The 23,306-nt window shown below is 38.1% G+C and overlaps 1 protein-coding gene across 1 annotated transcript; it reads left to right on the top strand.

Moving 5' to 3' along the window:
- The first annotated feature begins 12,887 nt into the window (after positions 1–12,887).
- Positions 12,888–16,469, top strand: LOC120123354 (aldehyde dehydrogenase family 2 member C4-like). Its single transcript, XM_039142270.1, has 9 exons — positions 12,888–13,015; positions 13,137–13,279; positions 14,693–15,076; positions 15,153–15,242; positions 15,343–15,516; positions 15,615–15,752; positions 15,853–15,990; positions 16,065–16,126; positions 16,192–16,469. Exons 1-9 carry the CDS (start codon positions 12,913–12,915, stop codon positions 16,463–16,465), a joined length of 1,506 nt encoding a protein of 501 aa, XP_038998201.1. The 5' UTR covers positions 12,888–12,912; the 3' UTR covers positions 16,466–16,469.
- Positions 16,470–23,306: the final 6,837 nt, after the last annotated feature.

Raw genomic sequence — 23,306 nt, 5'->3', positions numbered from 1 at the left:
AGAACCTTACATGACATCCGAAGTTTCCATGGCTTGGCGTCTTTTTACCGTCGATTCATTAGAAATTTCAGTACTCTGATCGCCCCTATCACAGAGTGCCTCAAGGGGCGTGATTTCCAGTGGTCTGAGGAGGCAGAGGCCAGTTTTCAACTGGTCAAGCAGAAGATGACTGAGGCTCCAGTTTTGGCACTTCCAGATTTTGACAAAGTGTTCGAGGTAAATTGTGATGCATCTGGCGTTGGCATTGGTGGTGTTCTGAGTCAGGCAGGTCGTCCGGTTGCTTTTTTCAGTGAGAAGCTATCGGGATCAAAGAAAAATTATTCCACTTATGATCTGGAGTTCTATGCCATAGTTCAGTCCCTGAAGCATTGGCGTCACTACCCAGTACAGAAGGAGTTTATTCTGTTTACCGATCATGAGGCCTTGAAGTACATCAATGGCCAACACAAACTGAGTAGACGTCATGCCAAGTGGGTAGCATACTTGCAAGAATTCACTTTTATGCTGAGGCACCAAGTAGGGAGTTTGAACCGCGTCGCAGATGCCCTGAGCCGTCGTACCTTACTTCTCACCACCATGAGTACTAAAGTTGCAGGATTTGAGACGTTCACAGATATGTATGCAGCTGATCCTTCCTTTGGAAGGATATTTCAGGAGGTAACTGAGGGTCACCATCATGATTTTGTTTTGCATAATGCGTATCTGTTTCGTGGATTACAATTGTGCCTTCCAGATTGTTCATTGAGGCAGCAAATTATAAGTGAACTCCATAATGAGGGACACTTTGGCCGAGATAAGACATTGGCCCTTATCTCTTCTGAATTTTATTGGCCCAAGTTGACTAGTGATGTGGCCCATTATGTGGACCGTTGTTATGTGTGCCAGCGGTCTAAGGGAGTTCTCACCAATGCGGGATTGTACACTCCCTTACCTGTTCCTGAAGCTCCTTAGTTCGATGTCAGCATGGATTTTGTACTAGGCTTACCCCGCACCCAAAGGGCCTCTGATTCTATCTTTGTTGTGGTTGACAGGTTTTCCAAGATGGCTCATTTTGTAGCTTGCAGAAAGACTATGGATGCTGACCGGATTGCCCATCTCTATTTCAAGGAGATTGTGCGTTTACATGGTGTTCCTCGATCCATCACTTCAGATCGTGATACTAAGTTCATCAGTCATTTCTGGAAGAGCCTGTGGGGGAAACTGGGAACGCAGTTGAATTTCAGTAGCGCCTACCACCCCCAGACGGATGGCCAGACTGAGGTGGTGAACCGAAGTTTGGGAAACCTTTTAAGGTGTTTGGCAGGAACGAAGCCGAAGCAGTGGGATTTGGCATTGCCTCAGGCAGAATTTGCCTACAACAGATCAAAAAACAGAACCAGAGGCTTAAGCCCATTTGAGATTGTCTATGGTAAGAACCCATCCAGGGTGTTGGACTTAGCCCCTATTCCACGTATAGGACGTTTCAGTCCTAAAGCAGATGAGATGGCAAAGTATCTTCGGGGTATCCATGAGTAGGTGAAACAGACCATTCATGAGAGCAATACCAAGTACAAGACTCGGGTCGACAATCATCGTCGTCAGGTACTTTTTGATGTTGGTGATTTTGTTTGGGCTGTATTAACTCGTGGTCGTTTTCCTGTTGGTGAGTATAATAAGCTTAAGGATCGGAAGATTGGACCTTGTGAGGTCGTGCATAAGATCAATGATAATGCTTACAGGTTGCGACTTCCTAGTCACTTGAAGACTTCTGATGTCTTTAATGTGAAGCACCTGAGTCATTGTTTTGTGGATCCTGATGACACTACTCTGAACTCGAGGACGAGTTCTTTCCAACCCGGGGTGACTGATGTAGGGGGATCCGAGACAGATGATGCTAAGCTGTCAGATTGCACGTTGATGGCGCTGAGATACCATGAGTTGGCAGATCAGCGCAAAGGCGGGAATTGATTGTGACATGTTCCTCATTGGGGTCGTTTTGAGTATGTTTCAGTCTTTTGGCCATAACTTTGGCTACAGGTGTCAGAATCGCGCATAAGACCCCAATCCGGAAAGCTCTTTTCAACACGCACGCTCTCCACTCCATGTGGCCTTTTTTTTAACCTCAAATTCTGCCGTTTTCCCCTCCGAATCACTAGATTTAGTTATTTTTTACTATTTATGGTAATATTTCGATTGTTAATTAGGAAGTCAATTTAAATCCGATTTAGGCCGGATTTTTGGGAGATTGCTTATTTTATTTCGAATTTCAATTTAGTGTGATTTTCGGGATTTTACTATTTTTGGCAAAATTCGAATAAAGACGATTTTTTTGCTATAACAGTCCGGCTTGTGGACTGCTTTTTGGCATTGTTTGATTTTATAATATTTTATTAAACCCTAGAGACTTTTTTTTCTCTGGTTTTTGGGCGAATTTTCTCTTGTGAATCGTCTGTCGGAACTAGCCTACAGGATAATCACTATTCTGTCTGGCGTCAGTTGGTATCAGAGCTTCAACATCTTCTTGGGAAATTTCACCAGTTTCAATGGCTGGAGGTCGTGGTCGTGGTCGTCGTGAGCAGGTTCCGAATGAGGAAGTCCAACGCCGTGATCGCAGTGTTCAGGATGTGATGATTGCGGATTTGCAGAGCAAGTCGCAGAATTAACCCAGCGCCTGGCGGCGCAGGATTTCGAGGATCGTTAGGCCTCTGAACACGATACCAATTCCACTTTCGAAAACCCATATCACAATCGCGCAGGATTCCGGGTCGGGAGGAGCGTCATGGAGACCTCGGTTTTCGGGTCGATCTCCCTGAGTTTTCTGGTACATTACAGGCCGAGGGATTCGTGGATTGGATTAATGAAGTGGAGCGTATTTTTGAATATAAGGAAGTCCCCGATCGTGTGAAAGTGAAACTGATCGCCATCAAACTCAAGGGCAGAGCATCTGCGTGGTGGGAACAGTTACGATGTTCACGAGAAAGACAGAGCAAAGCCAAGATCACTGATTGGGAGAAGATGAAAAAGAAGATGAAGGGCCACTTCCTTCCCTTCGGCTACACGCAAACCTTATTTCAGCGACTTCATGCGTTGAGGCAGGGCGCGCGATCAGTCGATGATTACACGGAGGAGTTTTACCAATTGGTCGCCCGGAACGATTTATCTGAGACGGAGGAGCAGATGGTGGCGTGATATTTGGGGGGTTTACGCCAGCCCTTGCAAGATGTCCTCAGCCTTCATTCATTATGGAGTGTTTCGGAAGCATACCAGCGTGCACTTGCTGTTGAAAAATAGCAAAACAGGAGACCAGTGATCAGGAGCGATCACAACAGTCGACCAGTTCGCCCTCAAAGTCCCGTCCTGCTCAGCAGCCACCGCAGGTTAATTCTAACCCTACTATTAGATGTTTTCGTTGTGGTAAACAAGGGCATAGGGCGACTGATTGCAGGAAGCCTGCTATACAAAAGGGCAAAAATTTGTTGATTGAGGAAAACGTGGAAGACGCGGCTGAGGAGATTGGCGAACCCGTGTATGACGATGATGAGACTGATGATGTGCTGTATGGAGATGGTCATGAGACTCTGGTCATTCGCAAGAGTCTACTTACCCCCAAGGGCGATTCAGGGGACGATTGGTTGAGAACCAATATTTTCCACACGACTTGCACAGTTGCAGATAAAGTCTGCAAAATGATCATTGACAGTGGCAGTTGTGAGAATGTAGTGTCCGAGGAGGTTTTCCAGAAATTGCAGTTGAAGACGGACCGTCATCCTAAGCCATACAAGTTGTCATGGCTAAATAAAGACAGTGAGGTAACAGTTGATAGGCGATGCCTCGTGTCTTTTTCAATTGGTAGAAAATATTTTGATAATGCCTGGTGTGATGTTGTGTCTATGGATGCGTGTCATATATTGTTGGGTCGACCTTGGCAGTATGATCGCAGTGTCATTCATGATGGACGGAAGAATACATATTCCCTTAGCATCAAGGGAAAAAAGATTGTGTTGGCACCCCGGCGGGAATGACTTACTCCTACCCCAGTAACCCATAATACTAATCTGCTTTCTATGTCCAAGTTTTTAGATGAGATTGAGCATGGCGGCGTGGTCTATGCCTTGCTACCTTGCGAGAACAATGCAGTAGACGTGGATACAGATTTACCAGTAGAGGTGCAGCGGCTGCTAGCAGAATTCTCTAACTTGATGCCAGAGGATCTTCCTCCTGGACTACCACCTATGAGGGATATTCAGCATCAAATTGACCTTGTTCCTGGGTCAAGTTTGCCAAATCGACCAGCATATCGCCTCAGTCCCAAGGAGGCCGAAGAGTTGCAGCGACAGGTGGAAGAGTTGTTGGAGAGGGGCTATATCCGAGAGAGTATGAGCCCATGTGCAGTCCCTACTCTGTTAGTGCCAAAGAAAGATGGTTCTTGGCGTATGTGTGTTGACAGCCGAGCGATCAACAGAATTACAGTGAAGTACCGGTTTCCAATTCCCCGTCTAGATGATATGTTGGATCAGCTATCTGGTTCTAAGATCTTCTCAAAAATTGACCTTAAGAGCGGTTACCACCAAATCAGAATAAGGCCTGGAGATGAGTGGAAGACGGCGTTTAAAACGCCACAAGGGTTGTATGAGTGGATGGTCATGCCTTTTGGGTTATCCAATGCGCCCAGTACATTCATGAGATTTATGCATCAGGTCTTGCGGCCTTTTATGGGGAAATTTGTTGTAGTTTACTTCGATGATATCCTCATTTATAGTCCGACATGGACTTCACACTTTTGATCACCTCCGTGCTGTTTTTGAGATGCTGAAAACGGAGTGCTTGTTTGTCAATCAAAAGAAGTGTTCTTTCTCCACTACTTCTGTGACTTTTCTTGGTTTTGTTGTGTCTACTGATGGTGTTCATGCAGATCAGTCAAAGATAGATGCAGTCTTGGAGTGGCCCAGACCAAGAACCTTACATGACATCCGAAGTTTCCATGGCTTGGCGTCTTTTTACCGTCGATTCATTAGAAATTTCAGTACTCTGATCGCCCCTATCACAGAGTGCCTCAAGGGGCGTGATTTCCAGTGGTCTGAGGAGGCAGAGGCCAGTTTTCAACTGGTTCAAGCAGAAGATGACCGAGGCTCCAGTTTTGGCACTTCCAGATTTTGACAAAGTGTTCGAGGTAAATTGTGATACATCTGGCGTTGGCATTAGTGGTGTTCTGAGTCAGGCAGGTCGTCCGGTTGCTTTTTTCAGTGAGAAGCTATCGGGATCAAAGAAAAATTATTCCACTTATGATCTGGAGTTCTATGCCATAGTTCAGTCCCTGAAGCATTGGCGTCACTACCTAGTACAGAAGGAGTTTATTCTGTTTACCGATCATGAGGCCTTGAAGTACATCAATGGCCAACACAAGCTGAGTAGACGTCATGCCAAGTGGGTAGCATACTTGCAAGAATTCACTTTTACGCTGAGGCACCAAGCAGGGAGTTTGAACCGCGTCGCAGATGCCCTGAGCCGTCGTACCTTACTTCTCACCACCATGAGTACTAAAGTTGCAGGATTTGAGACGTTCACAGATATGTATGCAGCTGATCCTTCCTTTGGAATGATATTTCAGGAGGTAACTGAGGGTCACCGTCATGATTTTGTTTTGCATAATGGGTATCTGTTTCATGGATTACAATTGTGCATTCCAGATTGTTCATTGAGGCAGCAAATTATAAGTGAACTCCATAATGAGGGACACTTTGGCCGAGATAAGACATTAGCCCTTATCTCTTCTGAATTTTATTGGCCCATGTTGACTAGTGATGTGGCCCATTATGTGGACCGTTGTTATGTGTGCCAGCGGTCTAAGGGAGTTCTCACCAATGCGGGATTGTACACTCCCTTACCTGTTTCTGAAGCTCCTTGGTTCGATGTCAGCATGGATTTTGTACTAGGCTTACCCCGCACCCAAAGGGCCTCTAATTCTATCTTTGTTGTGGTTGACAGGTTTTCCAAGATGGCTCATTTTGTAGCTTGCAGAAAGACTATGGATGCTGACCGGATTGCCCATCTCTATTTCAAGGAGATTGTGCGTTTACATGGTGTTCCTCGATCCATCACTTCAGATCGTGATACTAAGTTCATCAGTCATTTCTGGAAGAGCCTGTGGGGGAAACTGGGAACGCAGTTGAATTTCAGTAGCGCCTACCACCCCCAGACGGATGGCCAGACTGAGGTGGTGAACCGAAGTTTGGGAAACCTTTTAAGGTGTTTGGCAGGAACGAAGCCGAAGCAGTGGGATTTGGCATTGCCTCAGGCAGAATTTGCCTACAACAGATCAAAAAACAGAACCACAGGTTTAAGCCCATTTGAGATTGTCTATGGTCAGAACCCATCCAGGGTGTTGGACTTAGCCCCTATTCCACGTATAGGACGTTTCAGTCCTAAAGCAGATGAGATGGCAAAGTATCTTCAGGGTATCCATGAGCAGGTGAAATAGACCATTCATGAGAGCAATACCAAGTACAAGACTCGGGTCTACAATCATCGTCGTCAGGTACTTTTTTATGTTGGTGATTTTGTTTGGGCTGTATTAACTCGTGATCGTTTTCCTGTTGGTGAGTATAATAAGCTTAAGGATCGGAAGATTGGACCTTGTGAGGTCGTGCAGAAGATCAATGATAATGCTTACAGGTTGCGACTTCCTAGTCACTTTAAGACTTCTGATGTCTTTAATGTGAAGCACCCGAGTCATTGTTTTGTGGATCCTGATGACACTACTCTGAACTCGAGGACGAGTTCTTTCCAACCCAGGGTGACTGATGCAGGGGGATCCGAGACAGATGATGCTGAGCTGTCAGATTGCACGTTGATGGCGCTGAGATACCATGAGTTGGCAGATCAGCGCAAAGGCGGGAATTGATTGTGACATGTTCCTCATTGGGGTCGTTTTGAGTATGTTTCAGTCTTTTGGCCATAACTTTGGCTACAGGTGTCAGAATCGCGCATAAGACCCTAATCCGGAAAGCTCTTTTCGACGCGCACGCTCTCCACACTCCATGTGGCCTTTTTTTCAACCTCAAATTCTGCCGTTTTCCCCTCCGAATCACTAGATTTAGTTATTTTTTACTATTTATGGTAATATTTCGATTGTTAATTAGGAAGTCAATTTAAATCCGATTTAGGCCGGATTTTTGGGAGATTGCTTATTTTATTTCGAATTTCAATTTAGAGTGATTTTCGGGATTTTACTATTTTTGGCAAAATTCGAATAAAGACGATTTTTTTGCTATAACAGTCCGGCTTGTGGACTGTTTTTTGGCATTGTTTGATTTTATAATATTTTATTAAACCCTAGAGACTATTTTTTCTCTGGTTTTTGGGCGAATTTTCTCTTGTGAATCGTCTGTCGGAACTAGCCTATAGGATAATCACTATTCTGTCTGGCGTCACTAGCGGATTTAAATTGGTGTTATGCCTGATCTACTTCTGAAAGTATAATGCTATGTTTTGTTTTGACATTCGATTATATTTTCCTTCACTTAAGTCTAGAGAAATTTTTTAACGAGCTCCCTATTATTTCTTATGTTTTGTAAGTTAAAATATAAAATAAAAACAGAAGTTGGACAGACACCACCGCCGGCGACTCTCGTATATGGTGGTCATTCAATCCTAAATTTTATGGGTTGCTTCACTTTGACACCACGAGTCTAAATTTGACATTCATTTTGTCGAAAATTTTTTCGAAGTCTATGAATTGGAGATGAAAGTAAGGAAGCCAAAATATTTTAGTCGAGATTCACAAGTTTTAGGACATTTTTCAGTGAAATACCACCAAATTCAGACTCAAGGGGTCGAGATAAATCGATCCATGAAATTTGTGACCGAACGACCACCATCTATGACAGTCGAAGGTGGCCGGTGGTGGCTTCCTGCCACCTTCTATTATTTTTAATTACTTTATATTTAATAATAATAAAATAATTCGAAAGTTCAATAAATAAACTAAAATAATTAAAAGTACGGTGAGTAAATTATTTGAAAGAATATAGTTCTAAGAAATAGTGTAATTTACCCTTAAAAATTAAAGTTTTAATTGAACTGCATCAATGCCCGGAGGGGGTGTAGCTCCTAATCCCACATTTTTAAAAAAAATATTTATATAATTTAAATATTTATAAGATAAATTATAAATTTATTTATTTATTTTCAAAAAATTTACTCCGTTCACATAGATTGTACATATTGATTTTTTTTTTAAAAAAAATTCAACTTTGATTAGACCTGATAAATTTAATTCGAACCTGATTATCTGAACTGAGATCCGAAATAGGCTTGAACATGATAATCTAAATTTGACCAGAAATTTGAAAAAATTGACATTGATCCGAATTTTAACCAAACCAAAAGTAATCCGAACCGAAAGTAACCCGAACTGAAAATAATCTGAACCGAAAGTATCTTAAATTTAATTTATCAAAACCCGATCCGAACCAAGCATTGACCTAATTTTAACCCGATACTCGAGTTAAAGTGTATGAATATTTTATTTTTATTTTTATTATTATCTATTTTTTAATAACGTGTTAAATAATAAAATAGTAAGATAAATTTACACATGACAAACTTGACTTGAACCCTGATTATCTAAATCAATTTACCCGACCCAATACTCGATATTAACCCAAATATGATGATCAAATTTGATTCGAAAAAAGTATCATACCCGATCCAAAATCTAGGGGACCCAATAAGGACACATATCCAATTTGATCTGAATTGAAAACAACCCGAACCGAAATAACCCGAACCGAAACAATCCGAACTAAATTTAAACCCAAACTGAAAATAAACCTGAACCGAAATTAACATGATCTCAAATTAATCCGAATCGAAAGCAATCTGAACCGAAAATCTATATTTACTTGATTAGACTTATAGCCGAATTAAGCCTAAATGATAAGATTAACAAACAATAAGACATATTTTTACAAGTATATATCAATAATTCTATATATACTTGATTAGACTCATAACAACTTCGATCTAAATTGACTTGATCCAAAGGTTGACCCGACCTGAAATCTAACCGATTTGGTATTAGCCTAACCCTCAATCGATCTGATATTGATCTGAACCGAAAAAACCGATTCATTAGTAAACCCGAAAATTGACCTGACCCGCTACCTGATCCGACCCAATTCTTTTAATTTTCGAAATAAAAAATTGTTTTCGAAATAAAAAAATTGTTTTGATTTTAAAATTGTTGTTTTTGATTTAATTATGTTGTTTTTGAAAACTTCAGATTAATTTTCAAACATCGTTTTCAAACATAGTTTTCAAAATTGCCCATTAGGATTCGGTTTAGAGAACCTTGATATTGCGGACTCTTATTGAGTTTTGGGATTGATTATATTGCATACATATGTTTTTAAAATTGCAGGTATCTATTCTATTTCGATTTATTGAACCATGTCTAATCCTAAACACCCTAAGTCATCATTAAGTCGTTCGAGTCAAAACCGACCTCCTATTCCTTCTCCACCACAAAATCCAAATCCAAACGAACCCGAATTGACCATTCTCAATTCTTGCTTTAACCAACCTGGTCATCGTAGAGAAGAACTCTATCATAGGTTCGTTAATTCATTCTAATCATACAAAATTCGGGAAGAACGTATTCCATCCATTCAAGCAATGATGGATATGAACTTCCGATATCTTCCTATCATTCGTTCTTGGAAGTTTAATAAATTGTTTCAAATTCAGCCCATCGTTTATCACCAATTAGTCTGCATCTTCTACTCTAATACGGTCTGTTTCCAAAATGAGCGTCAAACCGCAACCGTAGGAATTCGATCCTATCTCTTAGGTGAATTCATTTTTATTGACTCTGACACATTCGCTACCCATTTTGGACTAGATAACTAGGGTCTAGATAATGAAAAAGATATTGTGACTACACCCTATATATCTAAGGATAGTGTAAGTACCCTAAGAACTCATCACGAACGATTCCTTCACTTGATGATCTCTTGGTGGTTTAGACCATCCGGAGGTAGGTACTCCTCTCTTAGGGTCATAGATTTATGGTGGATACATTGTATCTAACATAACAAGAAAATAAATTTGTCACATATTATTTTTGGTGAATTAGTAGATACCGTAAATGTAGTCCCATCCAAAAAAATCGAAACTTTAGTTTACGGTTGTTTCCTTAGTAAAATGTTTATCAAACTCGGGCTTAAGGTTTCGCTTGATATTCTCATCCTTCTCCAGAACCAAATCAATCTTACATCCTTAAAGAAATCGAGATGGAAAAAGGAAGGTGATCGATGGGTTTGAACCACTGAGAAAACACCGGGAGCTAGTTCTTCACGCGCTCCACCGGCACCGACAGCGACGATGATCCAGAACTTCAAGAGCTATTTCAAGATAACGACGATCATGTACCCGAAGACGAGCCGGTACAACAAGAGGAACAAATGCCTCCATACTTTCGATCGTTTGTGGAGTCATTTGTTATAAGGTTTGCATCCATATAGTCTCATTTAACCGCTATGGGGGCTCAACAATTGGAATTTCAACAGGAGATGCGCGAATGTTTAGATGCACTCACACTCGAGATGTGAACACATTATCCTCCTCCTCCCGATCCTCCTTTGGATGATTAGACCTTGCCTTGCTTTTGTTTTCTTGGATCGAAGTTATGACTCATTGTTAAAACATTTTGAATGTTTTTGTATTGTTTTATTTTGTTATGAATGTTTTTTGATGTTTAAACTTGATTGCTTATATTTATATATTTGGTTTGGTTGAATTTATATTGGTTTAATAATTTTTGCATCATTTACATTTTAGATAAATATGACCAATTTACCATTACACATTGTTTATGAATATTGGATTATGGAACTAATGGCTAACATTTCTCTTGATTGTGATCTTAGCAGCTTAAGCTATATTTAAATTTAAAATCAATTGGCTAAATTTTTCAAACCTTGTTGAAATTGTTTTTATAGAACCTTTTTGATTTAACAAAAAGGGGGAGTAATTTTCAAAAATGATTTTTAAAATGATTTTCAAAGAAAATCTTAAAATTTCTTAAATGTTTTGTTATATCAAAAAGGGGGAGATTGTTGAAAACATTTTGATGTTTCGATATAACAATTTAAGTATAAATGAATTTTAAGATTTTATAATTATTTTTAAAGTATATTCGATTAAATTATTCGAATTTAAAAAATATTACTCCAAGTTTTTCAAAGATCAATTTCAATCCTTACTAAAGTGTAAAATTGTGTTTTAAACTTAAATTATTTTTGAAACAATTTTACAAAGTATTTCGAACCAAAATCGAGCCAAAAATTAAATTTTCAAAGGGATGTACCGATGCACTATTTGATGCATCGATGCACACCCTATTTTGAATGCATTTTGTGTACCGATGCACAACCATGCATCGATGCACTCTTGAATATATTGAAACATCGAATGCATTTTGTGTACCGATGCACAGACCATGCATCGATGCACTCCTGGCTATTTTGAAACATCGAATATAATTAGTGTACGGATGCACCCCAGGTGTACGGATGCACTAGGTCTTATAACGGTTGAAATATTTGAATTTTATACACAGTGTACAAATGCACCTTGAGTATGCATCGATGCACACACGCTCCCAACTGTTTTATTAAATGATAATTACACAATAACGACTCTATTGACTTCACCAATGATTCCCAACATTCAGAAGTGATCCAAGGTATATTTAAACAAGCTTAGGAGCCATTGATCAACAAAAATTAAGAAGAGAAGCTAGAGAATCAAAGAGAAAACCTTGAACTTATCGTTTGAGCATTTTCAAGCCTATTTTCATTCAATATTCATTTTGCTTTCAAGAACACCATTTGTGCTTAATTGTATTCATTTTTTAGTGTTCTTTCTTTGTTCTAGAATTGTGCAAACATCTTGCTTTGTGAGGTTTTTCTATAAGTTTGCGAAATTTGTAATCTTCTCTTTGGGAGAGAGTGTTCTCAAGAATTTGGGGTATAATTCTTGAGGGAGTTGTAAGGCTACTCTTTGTTCTCAAAAGAAAGAACAAATTAGTGAATTTGTTTGAAAATCCATAGTGTGGATAGCTAAGGTAGTGAACATAGACTTTGGTTGAGAAAGTCGAACCACTCTAAATCGCTGTGCAAATATTTTATATTTTCTGCAAAAGCTTCCACCAAATTTTTATTGCCAATTCACCCCCTCTTGGCTATTTCATCGATCGATTAACTCAACAGGTTTAGTATCTTGTATTTCATGTAAGAGATCTAATTTCAATTCGTGTCATATCAGTATTATCGTTAATGGCTTTGAGGGGGAAAATAAAGTTTAAATACTAAAATGAATTAAAAATGATAGTGTAAGTACTAAACGTATATTTTATCCTTTTAATAATTACTTAATAAGGATAATATAATTAATGATTTGTTTCGATACGTCACTTTAGTGATGTGTTACGGTGTGCGACGTAAACTCATCCTTATACAATGTTTATTTTTTTAAAATTCTGAAAATTTAATATGATATCTTAATCAAAAGATATCATTTTGAAAATGTACATTATTTAAGTTTTTTGAAATATTTATGTAAATAGGCCGAGCAGACAAAATATTCTATGGCCCACGTTATGAATTGTATAAGCATAACACAATAATCACGATTTCCTCAAAACCAGACAAAATACACCATGTACGGTGGCATCCCTGTCTGTATAGTATAATTTATACACTACGAAATAATTATTAAAATATGATATTGCATAATATAATATATTAATATTTTCATAAATATTATATTGAAATATCGTAACAACACAAACAATATAAAGGAAGAGCGAGGTTAGCGCATCGGCATAACATCACATAAAAAGGATTTGTTCCGCTTCTCTGAATCTTAGAAATGGACAACGGAAGTTCGAACGGCGCTGACTCTTTCGCTCAGATTCCACCAATAAAATTCTCCAAGCTCTTTATCAACGGCAAGTTCGTGGATTCCGTTTCAGGTACCTTTTGTTTCCCCCCTTCCTTTCCTTGAAAAAGTAACTGGATCTACTTGCTTTGTTTTAGGCATTTCTCGTTTTTATTGGGATTAAACATCATCTTTGAATGATTTGGTTGCAACAGGGAAAACGTTCGAGGTAGTTGATCCAAGAAGCGGGGAGGCGATAGCAAGAGTTTCAGAAGGAGATAAAGAGGACGTTGATTTGGCTGTGAAGGCGGCTCGTCAAGCTTTCGACCATGGCCCTTGGCCTCGTATGTCCGGCGCTGTAAGTTTTACTAAATTACTTTCTCTTCTTCTAAATCCTTTGGCCACGCGTTTCAAATCATTCGATTCAAAATCAAATCATTTTCTCATCCAACAAGTTAGCTTTAAAATAATTTATCTGTCGATATGCGAAAATCCCTTTACGATTTCACTAGCCTCAGTAGTTAATGGTTATTAGTCATGAGCCCATGAGGTCGGCGTTTCTAGTCGTTCCTTTTGAATAAAAAACGATGGTCCAACAGTTACGCCGATACTCAAGGTATTTTCAACTTCCTTTGTGTGGTGTGTCTTACAGATTCGGCGCGGGAAAACAACTAAACAAATATATAACTAATAAGGTAAATTAAATGTTTAGTCACCTAACTAATCTCATAGTTATTTTTTTATCGTTCATTGTTTGTTTTTTAAAATTATATATAAAAATACGTTTTGATTCCGTTTCGGTCATCGATAGTGGACAAAATTATTAATGTTATAGCTTTTTATTTTTTTCGATAATGACATGGTATTACAACATCATAATTAATTTTTAAATAACGAATAGTTAAAATGAAATCAAAACGTAATTTTAGATGACCAAAATAAAATTGTGAGAATAATTAGACGACTGTATATATAATTTATCCTCACTAATCTATTAGATTTATATAACTATAATATATAACTAAATATATAATTTTAGATATATTTTAAGTATTTATAGTTTAAAAAATTAATAATTTCAATGATAATTTTTTATTATACTTCAATTATTTATATTTATGATCACTTGTTTTCTTATGGAGTCCACGTGCTATAACTGCTCTTAAATAAAGGAAAACAGAAGTCCTCCCATTATAACAAATACATTAATATAATATGTGGTTGGAGTTGTTGGTGATTAAAATCTTGAGCTTTATTTTCATATCTTTATATGACATTTTCTGAATTAATTATTTGGATTCGGTGTTGGTTTTATTTTCTTTTCCTTTAATTATTCCCATGGTTGGAAAATATGGTATACCTAATGACGAATTTTCTAAATCATTTATTCTTTCCTTTTTGTCGCGCATTTATTCTTTTAGATATAAAAATTCGTTTAATTATAGCTGCAATTTTTACTTGTGGCATGCAATATCGTCAAAATAGTGCATTAAATTACGTGCATGGTTGTTAATATAGGAAGCAGGGGCAGGCAGATGGCTAAATAGCAATAGCAATAGTCAATTGTTAATGATTTAATTTAAGCCTATTTTGATCCTCCAAATCCAGTACCAATTCCCTGACTTGGGAAGATTAACTGTAATACGCATTGAAAGATTCAAAATACATGCATGCATATACAAATCCATAAGCCAAAATAATTCCATTTGCTTGCTACTTGATTACTTGTCATATTCTTGTTTTGAATTCCTCCCTTGAAATTGGATATCAGGAACGTGGAAGTATAATGATGAAGTTTGCAGATCTAATTGAAGAAAATATAGAAGAATTAGCTGCACTGGATACCATTAATGGGGGCAAGCTATTTAGTCATTGCAAGGTCATAGATATCCCAGTTGCAGCAAAGATTCTTCGTTACTATGCAGGTGCAGCCGATAAAATTCATGGAACAGTGTTAAAATTGTCAAAGGGACTTCAAGGCTACACTCTGAGGGAACCCATCGGGGTAGTAGGAAGTATAATTCCCTGGAATTTCCCCACTCTCATGTTCTTCACGAAAGCTGCCCCGGCATTAGCCGCCGGCTGCACCGTGGTAATCAAGCCTGCCGAGCAAACTCCGCTTTCAGCCCTTTATTATGCTCATCTCGCTAGCCTGGTAAATTTTAAGCTACGGATCATTTTTTTGAAATGATTAAACAGGTACTCTTTTAACATGGCCTTGTTGATCTCAGGCTGGCATCCCTGACGGAGTGCTGAATGTTATAAATGGATTTGGAGACACTGCTGGAGCTGCCATTAGCTCTCATATGGAGGTTGATAAGGTGCGAATTTAATTTCATAGTATATAAGACCACGTGAGGAATTCACATGAATGAAGAAATATATATATATATGCGTGTGTGTGTGTTTTTCTTCTTTTAGGTGAGTTTTACAGGGTCTACTGAAGTTGGACGTAAGATAATGACAGCAGCAGCAGCAAGCAATCTGAAACCAGTGTCACTGGAGTTGGGAGGCAAATCGCCTCTAATAATATTTGAAGATGCCGACATCGACGAGGCTGTAGATATTGCTTTCAATGGCTTGTTTTACAACAAAGTAAGATGGCCTTTCGCTTTCATTATCGATCTGTCACCTTCGGGTTAAGTTTGACAATCCAACAACTTTAGATATGCCCCCATCTTGTTAATTTGCAGGGAGAAATTTGTGTGGCGGGCTCTCGTGTTTATGTTCAAGAAGGAATTTATGAAAAAGTTGAGAAGAAACTGGTAGAGAAAGCAAATGCGTGGATCATTGGGGACCCTTTTGACCCTCTAGTTAATCAAGGACCCCAAGTAAGATTAATTACAAGTCATAGAATTATATATATATATATTATATGTATGTATGTAGGCCCCAAGTAAGATTAATTGAATGTTTGGCCTAATGGCATAGACCAGTAAGAAGCAATTCGAGAAAATTCTGTCGTACATCGAGCACGGAAAACGAGAGGGAGCTAAGTTGTTAACAGGGGGGAAGCATATCGGCAACAAGGGTTTCTACATTGAGCCTACGATATTTAGCGGTGTTAAGGTGAACCCTTAACAAAAACTACGATTCTTTTCGAACCTAATTTGCTTTAATAATTTTCCCAAAATGCCATGCAGGAAGACATGACCATAGCGAAAGAAGAAATCTTTGGTCCCGTGATGTCATTGATGAAATTCAAGTAAATATCTCTCTTGTTTCTTCTTCTTCTTCATGCATATACTTGTTAATTTAACAATTTTGCAGAACAATGGAAGAAGCAATAAAGAGGGCAAACGACACAATGTATGGGTTGGCAGCAGGGGTGATAACCAATAACTTGAACGTGGCGAACACGGTATCGAGATCGATCCGAGCGGGTATTATATGGATAAATTGTTTCACCAGATTTGATCTGGATTGCTCTTATGGTGGGTACAAGATGAGCGGCTTTGGCAAGGACTTTGGTCTCGATGGACTCTATCAGTATCTCCAGATCAAGTCTGTCGTTACTCCCATTCAGGATTCTCCCTGGCACTAATTGTTTAAAACCACAGATGGTTCAATAATAATTTAATCTTGTTTGTGACATTCTGCTTTGATTTTCATTATAATATTTGTCTACTCTTCATGATGATGCACTTCATTTAGCTTTTGAATTATTTAATTTACTTTTAGTTGTTGGGTGCAGTGGTAATGAATCAGAGAGATTTTAAAAAGGTTTTAATTTCAGATACAAAGAGATAAAGTCATTCGTAGTAAATATGAGAGGTAATAGAATGTTTTGATTAAGATGATATTTATAGTTTAAAGATTAAAATAAAATTTAAAATCGGTGGGCACTATAAGCATTTGTTTTCTTTTTCTTTTTCTTTTTCACTTAAACACGAAAATCTTATACAATAATTTTACCACTTATAAAAGCTCTGAATAGTTTTAATTATTAAATTCAAGTACATCTAACATGATCCACTAGAAGATGCATTTGCACAAGATCAAATCTTACCCACTCTCATAAGTCACCAAAGGACTAGCAGTTGGGTATCATGGTGATCTTTTCCCTCTTCGTGAACAATATATCAAAGAAAATGCATTGGAAAGGCTTGTGGCAAACCTTTGGGTACCATAGTGGTGTTGTAGATGCTTTTGTTGCGAGTAAGTTGAGCAAAGGGGGCAAAAGATTTGGTTTCGTGAGGTTTTCAAAGAATGTATACGCAGAAAGAGCTAAAGAAAGATTCAATGACTTCTTCTTATATGGGTATAAAATCTCAGTCGAGTTTGCTAGATTTAATGGAAGAACAAAGTAGTGGAGGAAAGCGCGACCGTCGTCAAATCACGCAATTGAAAAGACTGAGTATATCAACACGAACTCAATCACGAAAACCAAGCTTCAAAATCCGAGGATTATCTTGGGTAAAAATATTTTTGAAGAGGTGAGTCAACTAGTAGCAATTTCAGAAAAATCAAAAAGAATTACGGGACATGTTTCTGAGGAGGATCTAAAGATTCTTAAGAGAAGTCTGGTAGGGACTACCTCCATAGTGTGCACTGTAAGAAGTATCACGGACAAACTTCAGAAATGGGGATTAGAGGATGTCGAAGTTAAAAGGATGGGAGGCAAAACATTCTTAATTTCGATTGAAGATGAGTTGTTTCTGCCGTTCGAGGATATAGATTGGTCTTATCTAAAGGATATGTTTGTGGATGTAAAGCTCTGGTCATAATCCTTAAATCAGCCAGAGAGAGCTGCGTGGCTGGAAGTTTCAGGGCTACCGCTTCATTGTTGGAATCTAGGACTCTAAAAAAGGTGGCATAAATTTAGGGTTCCTTTGAAGCCTTGGGAGAAAATGCTTTTCGTATGATAGACTGTAAGAAGGTCACAGTTTTGGCGACAATGACTCAATAAAAAAATCAATGAATTGATTGAGGTTGTGTTATGGATTGAGAGAAGTAGAAAAGGATTCGAGAAGAAGAATTTAGAAGAAAGAGATAATGTAGAGAAGAAAAGTCATTCATTCATTGCATAAGGAAATTTTTGCTCCCCAGGCAGGTAATTATTTAGTTACATTGCCGTACAGTAAATCTAAGGATGCCAACTATCCATCCTAGATAACAAACTAAATAATATAATGATTATTTCTTTCTTCTCTTCTACAGGTATTGGGCCGTCGGCTCCAGCTTCCTTTGGATCTACTTGGCCTGCTCAAACTGATCAGGTAAGTTCTCCACATGACCCTCACGTGATTCAATTCCCAAATCCCTTTTTTCAATCTCTAACCCTTGTTCCTCATTTCCCAATTGCTCCTCGTTTTCTCATCCTTCTTCTTCTCCGACCATAACAATACCCACCCCTCGAGACGAGCCTTGTCCCCAAGGATCAAACATAGGAAACTATCATTTGAGAGTCGAATAATCCTCCCAAGTATCATTCGCTTCATCGAGATTCTCCCATCGAACCAAAAGTTGAGTCACGAGTTTGCCCTTTCGATTTACTATACATATGTGCATAATCTTCAGAGGTTTGATTTTTAACCGCCCTTCTTCATCTACTGCAGGAGGATCTGTGATAGCAGTGGATGAATCGCCGATGAATTTCTTCAAGAGGCTCACATGGAATACTGGATGCAATCGTGAGGATTCTGGTAAGTCCAATCGATAAGCTACTACTCTTACTTTTTCCAGAATTTTGGATGGCCATAAAACTTTGCTGCTAACTTCAAGTTTTTTTGCAGGGCAAGTGAAGTCTGCCTGTATGGCTGTAATTTCAGGTACACCATATCACCAATTTCAAAAACCCTTTATGTTCATTTTTTATAAGTCTGTTGTTTCATTCGATTACTAGCCATCTCTAATTGTTGTTTAACCAACTATCGAATAGCCACTCTGTTGTTCATGATCTCCGTTACTGACTGTACTATAGACTTGTAGGCCAAACCATAATAAGTGGTTTGTATCCATATAACGCCTGAAAATGTGTTATTTTAGAGCAGTGTGGTAAGTGGTATTATACCACCATTCTGCATGGGGTAACCATTTTGCCCACTGCGTAGGTTGAAAGAAACAAATGCCTCTCAAATAGTACTCCAAACATTGATTTACTCTTTCTGTTTGGTCATATGTTTCTGGATGGTAAGTAGTGCTGAAAAGGGTTTTAGTACCCAACTGTTTCATCAATTCCTTCCAAAAAACACTAGTGAAAGTTTTGTCTCTGTCTGAAATGGCCATTTTTGGCTGGCCATGTAGCTTATAAACATTATCTATGTATAGTTTAGCTACCTCAGCTGCAGAATAAGGATGAGATAATGGCATAAAATGATTGTATTTGGTAAACTTATCCACTATTACCATAATGCAGTTTTTCCTGAGAGAAGTGGGTAAACCCTCATTGAAATCCATAGTAATGATTTCCCAAGCTTGATTAGGAATAGACAGGGGCTGTAGAAAACCAGGCTTTGCTATATGTTCCACTTTAATTTGTTGGCAAGTTTCATAACACCTCACATAAGTAGCAACCATAGCTTTAAGATTTGGCCAATAAAATTTTGACCTAATTCTATAATATGTAGCTTGTGCTCCTGAATGTCCACTTTGAGGAGAGTCATACAAGGTTTGAATAATCTTCAATCTAAGGCTTCTAGTAGCCCCAATATAGACTCTACCAATGTATCTAAGAACAGCCTTAGAATACTTCCATTTAATGTCAGTAGTAGGATTGATAGTTATAATTGAAATCCAATTCTGAGCTAGGGAATCTCCCTGATAGCTTTCTTATACCTCTTGAACCCAAGTAGGTATCAAAACTGTCACCCCTAAATTAAAACATTGAGGTTGGTCCTCTCATTTTCTAGATAAGGCATCATCAACTACATTTGATTTCCCCTTTATGTACTGTATAGTATAGTCCAGTCCCAGCAAATTTGTCAACCCCTTCTTCTGATAGTGGTAGTCAATTTCTGTTCCAAAAGAAACTTTAAGGGTTTATGGCCAGTCTTAATAATAAAAGGTCTACTCTCCAAATAATGTCTCTATTTTGAAACAGCTAATAAAATAACAAAATATTCTCGTTCATAAATGGACAGTGCTGAGTGTCTAGGGCTTAGAGCTTTACCCAAATAAGCAATAGGTCGACCATCTTGTTAAAGGACAGACCCTATACCACCAGAACTAGCATCTGTTTCTAGATAAAAAAAAGTCTTAGAAAAGTCTGGTAATGCTTAGACTGGAGCAGAACACATAGCTTTTTTAAGATCTTCAAAAGCATTACAAGCTGCAGAAGTCCACTGGAACCTATCTTTCTTTAACAGTTGTGTCAAAGGTCTGCTAATAATTCCATAGTGTCTGATAAACCTCCTGTTGTGCCCTATTTGACCTAGAAACCCACGTAGAGATTTAAGGGTTTTAGGTCTAGGCCAAGTCTGTATGGCTTCCACCTTGCTGGGGTTAGTAGACACCCCTGCAGACGAAATGATATGGCCTAAATACTCCTCCTGAGTCTGTCCAAAAAAACATTTGGACAATTTTGCAAATAATTTGTATACTTACAAAACTTCTAAAACCATATGCAAATGCTTAATATGATCTTGCATACTACTGTTGTACACCAAAATGTCATCAAAGAAGACTAAAACAAATTTTCTAAGGAAAGAATTAAATAATTCATTCATAAGAGCCTGAAATGCAGCAGGAGCATTAGTAAGGCCAAAAGGTATCACCTTAAATTCATAATGGCCTTGATGTGTTCTAAAGGATGTCTTGTAAATGTCTTCTGGTCTGATTCTAATATACCAATATCCTGATCTCAAATCAATTTCTGAAAAATAAACTACCCCATGCAACTCATCCAATAAATCTTCCACTATAGGAATAGGGAATTTATCCTTGATGGTCATGTTGTTTAACTGTCTGTAATCCACACAAAATCTCCAAGTGCCATCATTCTTTTTAATAAGAAGGCAGGGAGATGCAAAAGGGCTCCTGCTAGGCTATATAACAGAAGAAGAAAGCATACTTGCAATCTGTTTTTCTACCTCAGCTTTCTGATTGTGAGGAAACCTGTAAGGCCTTAGATTAACAGGTGTTGAGCTAGGCTTAAGTAGAATAGCATGGTCATGAGTTCTATGAGGAGGTAGTCCTTCAGGTTCAGCAAAAACTATGTTGTATTTCTCCAATAAATGTTGGAGTTCAGTAGGAATAGGATGAGAATTTCCTGTCATGGTCAATAGGACAATGTGACCCATAATATCTGAATCCCATGAGTCATTTTAAGTAGTGTAGCCCCTGAAATCTGTTGTAGTTCTGTTGAGGGTTGTTTCCTTGAATACAAATCTACTCTCCTTGATGGTCAAAACTTAATGTCATATTATTGAAATCCATTAATATTGGACTAAATAAATTTATCCAATTAACTCCTAAGACCATGTCACTTCCACCCAATTTAAGCAATCTGAAATCATGTATAAAAGTGTGTCCCTACATTTGCCATTCTACTTTGTTGCATCTACCAGAACTGGATAGTTGTTGTCCATTAGCCATAGTGATGACCAAAAGGTAAGGAGTAGTAATTTGTATGCCAGTATCAGCCCATTTTGGGGTCAAAAAACTGTTTGCACTACAACTATCAATTAGGATATTCAATGGTCTACCTTGAATAGTTCCTTGAATTCTCAATGTAGTGTGGCCAATGGAGCCAGTAATAGCATTCATAGAAATTTCTAGGTTTTCTTATTCTTGTTATGGAGATTGATTTGAGTCAGTGGGGAAAACTTCCAATGGAGAAGTATTAGTTTCTTCAGTAATCATGTTCAACTGTCTGTTTTTACACTGATGACCTAGAAGAAATTTCTCACCACACTTAAAACAGTGGTTATTTTGCCTTCTATAATCCATAAGGTTCTGTTTTGGGTTTGGTATTGATGTAGGCTTTGTAGGTGCTGACAGTGAAGTTGTCTTAGAAATAGTTATGGGGTTTGGGTAGGGTATTAAAAGAAAGACTCAATCTTCTATTCTCAAACTCAACAGATAATTCATAAAGCTTAGCTTGTTTGCATGCTTCAGACAAGTTTTTAGGATCTAGAGCTTTGACCCTATATTCGATGTCTTCTCTAATTCCACTGATGAAAAGTGATACAAAAAATCCTCATTTAATGTAGGATTCTGCAATAGCGTGTGAGGTTCTAACTCCTCAAATCTCTCTTGATAATCCTCAACAGAACCCTTCTGAGTCAACTTAGTGAATTCTTATACTATATCAGAAAAAGATTTGTCACTGAATCTGTGACAAAGATCAGCTTCAAACTCCTTCCATGTTACATAGTGTTTCTGCATAATATAACCATCAAACCAAATTTATGCCTTGCCTGTTAAATACATAGTGGCTACCACTACTCTCTGCTCAACAGGAACACTATAGAGAAAAATATTTACGACATTTCTGAAGCCACCCTTTAGGATTGACCCCTTCAAAAAATGGCAATTCAATTTTGGGTATATTCCACATAGCCCCTGAACTGTTAAAGGAACCCCATGGGCCTCTTCTTTCTACTTCAGAACCCAACATAATAGGTCTAGATTCACTGTTTTCACCCATTTGATTCTCATTTTTAGAAATATTCTTAAGGGCTAGACAAGCATCGGGTTTAGCTTTTAAAATTCCAGATTCATCAGTTTTATAAGTAAATCTGGACTTATCCTTCACTACAGTAACCAAAACAGGATTCTTTTCACCATTTTTAGAAGTATTAGGAGTTTGTACCTGTTCACCAGCATAATTTTCTTGCTCACCATTTCTGCTTGTTAAAATCTTTAACAGTTCCTCAACATAACTTTGATTAGTATACATCCTTGATTCTAATACAGTGACTCAATTTTCTTGAGTTTCCCACCATTTAGGTTGATTAGTTTCTTCTTGGCCTTGTTTCACCAATGCAGCTAAATCTTCAATCTATTTTTGCAGCGCAGAGAAATCAACTTCAGCCATATTCTGGTTCTTCTTTGGCATACCCACTGAAACTTGCCAAGAATTGAGGCTCTGGATACCAATTTGTTATGGATTGAGAGAAGTAGAAAAGGATTCGAGAAGAAGAATTTAGAAGAAAGAGAGAATGTAAAGAAGAAAAATCATTCATTCATTGCATAAGAAAATTTTTGCTCCCCAGACAGGTAATTATTTAGTTACATTGTCATACAGTAAATCTAAGGATGCCATCTGTCCATCCTAGATAACAAACTAAATAATATAATGGTTCTTTTCTTTCTTCTCTTCTACAGATATTGGGCCGTCGGGTTTGGGCTACTCCAGCTTCCTTTGGATCTTCTTAGCCTACTCCAACTGATCAGGTAAGTTCTCCACATGACCCTCATGTGATTCAATTCCCAAATCCCTT

Source organism: Hibiscus syriacus, unplaced genomic scaffold (assembly GCF_006381635.1).
Source record: "Hibiscus syriacus cultivar Baekdansim isolate YM2019G1 unplaced genomic scaffold, ASM638163v2 tig00110392_pilon, whole genome shotgun sequence".
NCBI lineage: Eukaryota > Viridiplantae > Streptophyta > Magnoliopsida > Malvales > Malvaceae > Hibiscus > Hibiscus syriacus.
Note: the sequence above shows the minus strand (reverse complement) of the source record. Positions and strands in the feature narration are given on the sequence as shown.

Excerpts from the sequence above, each read along its gene's own strand:
- LOC120123354 (XM_039142270.1), top strand. The coding sequence starts at position 12,913 with ATGGACAACGGAAGTTCGAACGGCGCTGACTCTTTCGCTCAGATTCCA. Across the intron at positions 13,280-14,692 it reads GGCCTCGTATGTCCGGCGCT|GAACGTGGAAGTATAATGAT; the intron begins GTAAGTTTTACT and ends ATTGGATATCAG. Across the intron at positions 15,753-15,852 it reads TAGTTAATCAAGGACCCCAA|ACCAGTAAGAAGCAATTCGA; the intron begins GTAAGATTAATT and ends CTAATGGCATAG.